The following is a 9,884-nucleotide window of genomic DNA, read 5'->3' as shown; positions in this document are numbered from 1 at the left end:
CAATTTAGAGGGAGCATATGGGCCCAAAGAGTCACAGATGTTAACTTGCTCCTATCCCTGGCCAATATTATACGGTGTTGTATAACGTTTGGCATTTGTTATACAGAGGCCTCAGCCTGTTTAGTACCATGGCAAACACACTCTTTTAAACCTTTTATTAAAGGTAAGGAAACACCATGAATACATTACAATTCAAATGCTTTGAGTAAGGTTTATTTTAACAATATCCTTTGATCCTGTTCCTTTAGCTGTAGGGAGTATTTAAGAAGAACTCCCCTCCTGCACACGCACACACACATACCCCTCTTCTCTGATAGTCTCTTAAATAATATTGCAGATGGCAATAACTACTTTTGGGGGGGAAGAGTAGAAATCAGTTGAGACGGGCTGGAGCTGTTGTTGCTGTTAAAGTCCAACTCCATTTCTGAGAAGACAAACAAGCCATACACATGAAAAGGGGGAAGAAAAGAACAGCAAGGAGAGAAAATGCAGCTTCTGTCTCTGGTGTTGACTCTCACTTGCAACCTCGCTGCTGGAGAAACACAAACTCAGCAAATGGTCTTATAAGCCAGGGACATACCCGGCAAACCTGTATCAGTATTGGGCTGTTTAGGGCATTGCTTTTAGCTGCCTCCTTCTGGTCATAGGCTTACAGCAGTGTTGTAAAATATACAGTCTTGGCTGACTAAAACAGATGGTTATTAGACAGAAGGAAAAGGGAGTGGGGGAGAGGAAAAAAATAAAATAGGGAAAGCGTAGGATACAGTAACCCCAGGGAAACAAAGTCTTATATCTCAGGTGACATTTGGAATTTAGCCAGAGGTATCATCTGGATCCTGCTTTCTGGCTTGGTCTGGTCAGGACATCTCTCCGGATTAGGATGAAGAAGGCACAAGGGTGTCAGGCTAGATGCTGGAGTCCCAGGAGAGGGTTGGGGTGACAGCTATGATGGTGAAGCTCATGCCTTCTCTTTCTCTTGTCTTTCAGTCAAGCAGCGTACTCCTCTGTCTGTATTTTCCCCCCACTGTCTTTACTATTTTAAAGAACACCAAAAGGGAGTGGTGTGTGAGATAGCCCATCCCCTCATTATTTTGTCCACCAATTAGGCCTAATTGCCAACACATCACTTTTGGTTCATTGATTTCTGGTCCCATGCTTGTTTATCAGGCATGATCTTAACACCGTCCTTGAGTTATATCACTAGGCCTGTTCATTTGGACTAATTCGGTCTTTCTGTCTCCCTATTGCACCTTTTCCCATCAACATTTATTGTTGTGATGGGTGTTCACCCTACACTTTTCCTGAAGGGGTTAATGCAGGCTAAGAAGAGGGCCAATTAACCAAACAAGCCATCCCCTGACTGAATGAGGGAGCCTAACTGAGGTGGTGGTACCCACTTTATAACTTTTAGCCCAGTAATTTGAGAACTCACCTGGGATGTGGGAGACCCAGTGTCAGTCCCCCCCCTCGAGGCAGAGAAGAGATTTGAACTGGGGTCTGCTGAAGAGAGTGCTCTCATCATCCAGCTATGGGATAGTCTCCTTCAACCTCTCCTGTTGAAGCTGTTCCACTTTGAATAAATAATTAGTCACTGTAGCAGGGGGAGCAGCTCCTGGATCTCCCAGGTGAGTGGTCTGACCAACAGGATAAGAGATTTTCATTCTCTCCTCTGTGGCACAAAGACTCTTCTCCAAAGTGGAACAGCTTCAGCAGGAGAGACTGAGAGAGCCCTACTTCAGAATGGCCCATCACTCAGTGGGTCTCGCACTCGCCTGAGAGGTGGGAGATGCCTTCCCAGTCTTTTGTTCCCCCTCTGCCTGAGGGGGGAGTTGAACCTGTGTCTCCAACATCCAGGTGAGTGTTCTAACCACTGGGCTAAAAGTTATAAGGCGGGCAATGGCATGAGCACCTCCTCCTCCTACTGTTTTGCATGGAGTGAGGCAGGCACCTAACAATGAGTTAAGCACCTAAGCTCCCTGACTCCAGGAGAGGGGTTTCTGCTTGTGAATTGCTAGCAGAGCTAGGTGCCTCCCTGCAGCCCATACTCAGGGACCTATCTACCATTGGCTAATTTAGGCGGCTCCCTGCCTAGCATGCTGGCTTTTGTGAATCGATTGCAAGGTGCCTAGCTCCCCCCATTCATTGTATAGGGAATCTGTGTGCCTAACTCAGACTCTGTAGATCGCAGTGCTGTTCCTGTGATTTTCTAAGTGACTAAAAGTTAGGCATTACTGCATTCTGCTTTGCAACACCTAAGATGGTGGCAAGCGAGGATGGCAGCCTCAAGCAGGTCGTTTCCTGAGCCAGATTGGAAGAAGCTGGGAGTGAGAAGGGTACTCAGCCACCAAGGAAGATATTGGGTGAAGCTTAGCGGTGGTGTGATCAGTGCAGGGTTATCAGGGAAGCCTGTAGCAGGGAGTGGCCTGCTAAGAAGAGTAAGCAGGATCTGCACAGCCGGGGCCGGAGGCTGCAGCCAGAGCTCGGGATCGGTGCCCTGGGCCAGCATCTGCCTGAGCCCAGGGTCAGCGTCTGGTGCCACACAGCCAGGGGCCACTGCTGCATGGCCGAGGCTGGGGATTGGCACCTGGGGTCAGCGGCCAGGGCGTTGGAGTGCGTGTCCAGGGGCTGCTGCCAGGTTTGTCGGTTAGAGCTTGGGGCCGGCGTTATGCTGCCAGAGCCAGGGATTGGAGCCTGAACTGAAGCCAGGGCCACATGGCCAGAGTTGGGGGTCAGTGCCTGACAGGGTCAGGAGCTGCATGGCCAGGGTTGGAGTCAGTACCAGTGGCCAGAGCCCGGAGCTGGGGGCAGAAGCCAGGTGTTGGCACCTGAAGCCCCATGGCTGGAGCCCTGGTCTGCACAGCCAGGCTCTCTAAATCCTGAAGCCCACCTCCCAAGCACCCCAGGGCTGAAGCCAATACTTCTTTGTCTCTCCCCCTCTCGCCCCATCACTGCCCAGGAGGCTGTTGTGGCTGCAGGAAAACCCCCTCATGGCCGCATGAGAGACCCTGCATTAGTCTTTCCCCCCAGGGCATGGAGCTGCTCTTCAGAAACCACTTCAGCTCAGGGGCTGAAAGTGCCCACATGGCCATAGGGCACTTACACAGCACCTCTGTGTGAGGCATGATGCCAGAGGGGCTTATCCCCAGCCATGCCCACCTGCTCCTGCTGCAGGCAGGGGGCTTACAGGGGGCAGGGCTCCATGGCAGGCAGGATAAGTGCATATGTCGTAGGTCACCTCACTTCCTGCTGGCTGCCACTTGACCATCAATCATAGCCACAGTAATTGCCCACACATCACCCTTGATGAAAGATAGTGTCTATAGGGAGTGGCGAGATATGTGGGATGACGTTGTGACCATACTCTCAGTTTGGATGAGAAATGATCCTTGCTCTAGAGTTGCCACCAACTAAGGAAAAGAGTTAAGGAACTTGTGCCCCATTTATGTTTTAAGCAAATTGGCTAATTTGCATATTGGAAAAGAATTTGCATACAGTCAGAAACTTCAGCTTTAAAAACATGTGGTTTTGGATTTAATATTGGTGGAGGCATCAGCCTGTTTCATCCTTGTGGGGGTGAATGGCGCTCTTCCCCCTGCCCCCCCCCCCGTCTGCCCCTTCCTCTTCATCCTGTCCACCCTTTTGTGCATCCCTGCCCTGCAAGGTGGCTGGAGAAATCCCACAGTCACTGAGCTGGTAGGCTGGGAGCAGCAGGGAAAAGAGAACAGAATGTTTTTAAAAGGATGTTGCAAAATTGGAGAGGGTGCAGAAGGGAGCCACAAAAATTAGTCAAGTGCTGGAGAAATGTTAATCTACCCAAGAAAGGCATAACAAGTACCCCTGGCTGGAAGCCAGATCCAGACAAATTCAAATGAGAACTAGTGGTGGTTCAAATAAACTAGAAGCTAAACCAAACCATGTAACTGTAGCTCTTTGATGAGGATCCTATGCGTGACAAATTGGAAACTAACAGTGATTAAATTGTGAGATCCCTGAATGAGGCTAGTGGGCTTGTTTAGTCGAGAATCTGTGGTCCTGTTTTAACTCAAATGTTTTGATTGCCAATTAACTCAAATTAACCAACTCACTTGTAAATGCTAGTCTAGATACTGCACAGATGTTTATTCCACCATACATGTGTTTAAGATTTGGTCAAAGGCCCCATTAAAAAGTGGGAAGCATAGAAAAAGGCAATAAGGTGGGAAGTGGAGAAAGAACCAAATGGGAGGGAGACGCTGGCATTCTTGGCAGATCAGAGACAGGGGATGCAACAACAAACAAGATGCAAACCAGAGTGGAGCCATGCAAGATACTGATGAATAATATCTGGGGTCAAAACCTCTGTTGGTGTATATGGGCACAGCTCTACTGAAATACATAGTTTGCACCAAAAGTGGATGACCAAAAGAATGTGTGTGTTGGAATAAACCTATGTGGATCTGCTGAACACACAACCTTGCACTGGTTTCACTATAGGTGTGATGTTGCACCGATTTAGCTAAACCAGTGCAACTTTATGAATGGGAATTTTTCATCAATTTAAACCAGGTTTACAAATAAATAAATAAATACTGATGGAGAGGGAGAATGGGTCAGTGGCTAGGGTGATAACCGGAGACTTTGGAGACCAGGGTTCAGTTTACTGCTCTACAACAAAACTTCCTGTGTTACCTTGAGCATGTCATATAGCCTTTCTGTGCTTCAATTCTGCATCTATAATGTGGGGATAACAGCACTGTCCTACCTCACAGAGGGGTTGTGAAGATAAATACACTATTGCAAGGTTCTCAGATACCACAGTAATAGCCACATAAGTACCTAAGACAAAGAGAGCGTGCACTTGTTGTTATATTAGATCAGGCTTTTTAATTTTAGAAGATCATCTATAGAAAACCACATAGCAACCTATAAACACTCTATATTCATGATGATCAGCTCTTTCAGAATACATCACATTATTCATATTGACCCAGACTTTAAGTGCAGACAGAATCTTTATTTATAGGACAAGATACTCTACTTTTGAGATGTTATGTGATCAGAATTGATTATTTAAACAATATACATTTATCGCTATATTTGAGTTGATAGAAGACAAAGACATGGAAATGTTAGCTTCATATTGACTATTTTCATAATTAGTACAGGAAACAGAGTTTTAATACATTAAATACACTGGCATCTTTTTAAAAGCCTTTAGTGTATTGGAATGGTTTAGTTATTGCTTAGTCCTGCTTTAAGTGTACATAGTAATAAATAAACCATTCCTGCCAGGTGTTTGTCTAACCCCTTTGACACCCTGAATGGCTTAGTGTCCATACAGAAAGAAGAATGATGGTTGAGGAGTGGGAATGGTGGAAAATGGAGTGGGGGTGAGGGGTGCACACAGCCCCTGGCATGATGGGGGGAATAGAGAACTCTGGTATAGGGGTATGTCCCCAAAACCCCTCAATGCTGACTGGTAAAGGGGTTATAAACAGGTTTGGGCAAGTTTGAAAAACTCAGCCTTACCCTCTGCCTCAGTTTCTCTCTTTCAGGGCTTGTCTGCAGTAGGGAAAAAAGTGTACTTTTAACATACCAATAAATGAGGCAATCCTAGTGCAGAGACAGCTAAGTGTAGTTATAACACTTGTTAGTTGGTCACGGTACAAATGCTAGTGGGACAGCTACACTTGCCTTTTTCCTGCTTGGCCGAGCTTGTGACGGCAGGGCTGGATTAATGCATAGGCAAGTAGGCACAGGTGTAGGGCCCCAATTCATAAGGTGGGGCAATCCTAAACAGTGCGGTGAGCCCACGGGCCAGGTTACGATGCCACTCACTCAAATTTGGCCTTACTGCATCTCCATCACGACAGAAGGGTGGCCAGGTCACACCTGAGTAGTGCTGTGACCCTGTGGTCACGTAGGACCCAGTGATGGGGTCACCCAGAGCTGTGTGAAGGCCTTACACTCGACTTGACATTTCTCTGTGTGTATCACAATAATCAATTCTAAAATTTCAGGGACTATTCTAGGCATCAATGGTCAGAATCCTATTGGTTCTGGGGGAAAATATAAAACCAAAAGGGGAAAATGTGAGACACATGAAGCCCTGACAGCTCTTTAGCACAGCTGCAGTCAAACACCTCTGCAATTATCTAGAGCTCAAACAGCTGGCGGATGGCTGAGTTAATGCTTTCTAGTATAACTATACCCATTTCTCTTGACTCTACCCATCCTCCCCATAGATTTTAACATGGTGACATCTGGAATGAATAAGCCCCCAGACAGAAAGAAGAAGAATGGTTGGGGTGAAGTGGGAATGGCCAGAAATGGGGGTGTGCTCACAGCCTTTGGCATGAGGGGGAGAATAGAGAACTCTGGTATGGGCGTGTAACCCTAAAACCCCTCAATGCCAACTGGCAATGGGGTTACAAGCAGATCCTGATCCTGGTATGTACACTCTGGTTCACCAAAGAGTGTCATGGAAGATCTTAAATGAAAGCAGGGTCAGGCTGGCTGTTAATATTGCTGTGAAATGCATGCCCAGAGACTATGTATCTGAAGTCAGATGAAGGATTGTAAGAACTTCAGAAAGGAACGAACAGCTAGAGAAACTCAGCAGAGGACGAGAACCATTGTCCTAAAATACACTCCCCCTTGCCTTTCTGTGTATTTGGGGAGCAAAGAACACACCTTGTCATCCTGCACCTAGGATGTAAACAGACAGCATGTTTACGTTCTTGAAAACGGGATCACAACCAGCTTGGTTGAAATACTGCAAAGGACATTTGGGGCGAGATAAACTTACTAAGATTGGAGGTTAGCCTGGCAAGTTGAGTTTAGTCTTTAGAAAGCAGGTTATACTTGCTGGCAGAGGTGATGTTTGTGCAAGGGGTATGTGGTGTCACGCCCCACCCAGATTGCTCAGTCACATGGTGTGGCCAGGCCCCCTCCCGACACAGCAGCTGAGCCAGGGAGCTGTGCCGTTGAGCAGCTGCTGCTTTCCCATGGGGGAGGACTGCCTTGGGAGGGTGGGGGGGTAGTCTTGACTTGAGCTGTTCCTGAGTTGTGCACTCCCTCCCCCCGCCACTGCCAGCAGGCACAGGTCATCTATGCTTCCGATGGTATTAAGTGCTGACCATGAGCTGAATCAAACGAGCTGGTGTCATCGCTGGCCCCTTGGGGACAGCAGACCTGGTGTTACTGTGCGTGTTCAGTGGCTAAGGGGCTGGGCACCACAGGGGAACACGGCAAAGGACTGGGGTGCACCTACTGGTAACCTGCAAGGCAATGTGGGGACTGCATAGCCCAGCGGAGAGTGCTTGGGTAGCTAAGAGAAAGCAGAGGTCAGGGAGCTGGCAAGTCTCTCTCTCACTGGAGGCGGGAGGGGGAGGGTAATAAGGTGACTCACATTGCTAGGAACCCCACAAATCATCACAGGGGGCATGGGGTGAATGGGGAACACAGAACCCCTGGCGGGAGGCAGATTAGAAAACTCTGGTATGGAGGGAGGGGGAATGGGGAATATGGGTGGGAAAGGGGAGAATCAGGGCCCACACAGAGCCCTTGCCATGGGGGTGGAGAATGGGGGACCCTGGAATTGGGGAAGGGGGGCACACAAAGCCCCTGGCATGAGGGGAAGGTGGGGATGGGGGGGTTTGGGAATGGGGCACACAGAATCCATGGTATAGAGAAGAATGGGGGACATAGAGGAGAGTGGGGGTGCACACAGAACTTTTGCCATGAGGAAAGAATGGAGGACCCTGGGGAGCACACAGCCTCTAATGGGGAGAGATTAGGGGAAGCTGGTATGGGTAAAGGGGCCACACAGAGCCCTGGCCATGGAGGAGAATGAGGTGAATTAGGACATGGGGTGCACGCAGAGCCACTGTGGCAGGAGGAGAAAATAAGGGCCCCTGGTATAAGAGGAGGGGGAACTGAGATTCACAGAACCTCTAACATGGGGGAGGTTGTGTGGGTTGCAGGGTGTCCCTGACAAAGAACGGGATGGGAGGCTGAACAGAAGGAGCTTTTGTGGGGAATGGAGAGATGCCAGGAGCAGCTAGTGTGTGCAATGAGCTTCTCCTACACAAGGTACAACATGTGTGATCCCCTAGCGTAGACATAATCTCAGAGATCGGGGCAGTCCTGGGAGTGCAGAGGTTCCTTCTTTGTTACTGAATGTCACCACCACACCTCCCTCCGGAACAGACTCCTCACTTCTCCCATGTCCCTCCCACCGAGTTGGAAATCACCAACGTAGGGAGTAATAACAACTGAAGATGCAGAGTCAGCATCTGTGGAGATAGCAACATCCAGGGGATTTCGGTGCAGACGACATTTGACCTTGTGTTTTGCATCAGTCTATGCTGTTTCAGCTCCCTCTCTGGTGGACGTTGCCTCTTGGTTGCACAGCAGTGTTGATATTGCAAATGGCCAAGTTCTAGGCTAGGCATGGAGGCTCCTCTGAGATTGTACAACGTAACAGACAATACAAGACTCTAGTCCCAGTTACACCCGTGCAACCTTGCTAACGTCATTGGAGTCAATGGGGTTGCCCATTGGTATAACTGAGGCTAGGATGTGGTCCTAACAAATCATGGGCCAAACCACAACCAAAGGCCAGTGCACGGCCGTGTACCAGGCAGAGTCTGCAGAGGGAGCGCTGAAGATACACATGAGTAAGGGTTAGTCTACACCACAACGGCTTTGCTGATATAGCTACACTAGTGTAACTATACCAGCAAAACCCTGTAGTGGAGACACAGCATGTGCTGGCAAAATGAGTTATTGTGCCAGGACACTTAAACCACCTCCCTGAACAACATCAAGTAAATCATCAAAAAGACTCTTCTCTTGATATAAGCTGCATCTACATGGGTGGGGAAGCTATTGCTGGCTTAGCTATGTCAGGCATGTGATTTTCTGACCATCATACTTATTTCTGCCAAACTTTGTAGTTAGACCTGGCCTGAGGCAAGGAGCTCTAAGAACGTGGCTCAGCACAGACCTTATGGGGCATTGGGGGCGTGGTAAACCCAACCGCTGGGGTGAGGTCCAGGTCTGAGCTGGTAACTCCAGGAGGAGGGTGGAAAATGAACCTCTGCAGGAGGCTTGTAAAGAAGAGGAAGAGCTCCATCTTGGCAAGATTCTCGCCTGCACAGATCCTCCGACCTGTAATGAAATTCACAACAAAAAACAGGTGCTTGTTTAACTCTGAGAAGGAATAAAAACCACAGCACAACTTCTTAGTAAACTTCTTAGTTCAGAGTAGAACTATGGATTTACTTCAAGAATAAACAAGTGTGACTTAAAACAGGACTTCTTCCTATAAATACACCTACTAGTAAACAAAATGGAAAGTGATTATATTCTAAACCTTTCGAGAGGAACAAATTTGCTCTTTAAAAAATACTATATTAGTGGCTACACCAGTCATATTTTTGAAAATAATTCTCCTGGCAGCTATTCCAGGAGAAATTAAAAACCTCAACCAAGCAAACAAAGACCCCCCAACCTCCCATTTTTTTAAAAAAAATGTTCAGGGTTTTTTTTTGCTTTTGTTTTTCATTTACCATTTTCAGGTTTTTTTTTTTTTCCTCCTTCACTTTCAGTCTTGAGTTTGGATTATTTTTTGTTCGCCATTGCCATTTTTTTAGAATTAATTTTTTAAATCAAATAATTTCGACTTTGTGAAAAATTTCATTTAAGAAAACTCCAACTTTTGAAAATAAAAAAGAATCAGGGCCAAATGTTGTGAAAAACAGTCTGCTTCAAGACCCCACAGCATTTAGTTACTTTCAAAATTTTTGTGACTATTTGTGTAGCCTATAGGGCTAGCCTGCTCGCTTACCTATATATCTTTTCTTATAGATTTCTTATTTTCTTAGGGTTTTGATTGTTTT

The 9,884-nt window shown here is 47.2% G+C and overlaps 1 protein-coding gene across 4 annotated transcripts in view; it reads right to left on the bottom strand.

Annotated features, from left to right (window-relative positions):
• Nucleotides 1-9,884, bottom strand: part of LOC144262519 (cytochrome P450 2K4-like) — a 45,597-nt gene that overhangs the window by 2,114 nt on the left and 33,599 nt on the right. For 3 of the 4 annotated variants that reach the window (XM_077812383.1, XM_077812385.1, XM_077812386.1), the window contains one exon: nucleotides 4,973-9,153. The exons of the other annotated variant lie outside the window; for it this stretch is intronic. In XM_077812383.1, the coding sequence (XP_077668509.1) occupies nucleotides 8,966-9,153 (188 nt within the window). In that variant the 3' untranslated portion in view covers nucleotides 4,973-8,965. Of the gene's footprint in view, nucleotides 1-4,972; nucleotides 9,154-9,884 lie in introns of those variants that run through there. 4 annotated transcript variants of the gene reach the window in all.

Source organism: Eretmochelys imbricata, chromosome 3 (assembly GCF_965152235.1).
Source record: "Eretmochelys imbricata isolate rEreImb1 chromosome 3, rEreImb1.hap1, whole genome shotgun sequence".
Lineage (NCBI taxonomy): Eukaryota > Metazoa > Chordata > Testudines > Cheloniidae > Eretmochelys > Eretmochelys imbricata.
The sequence above is the reverse complement of the archived record's forward strand: the minus strand, read 5'-3'. Positions and strand labels throughout refer to the sequence as shown.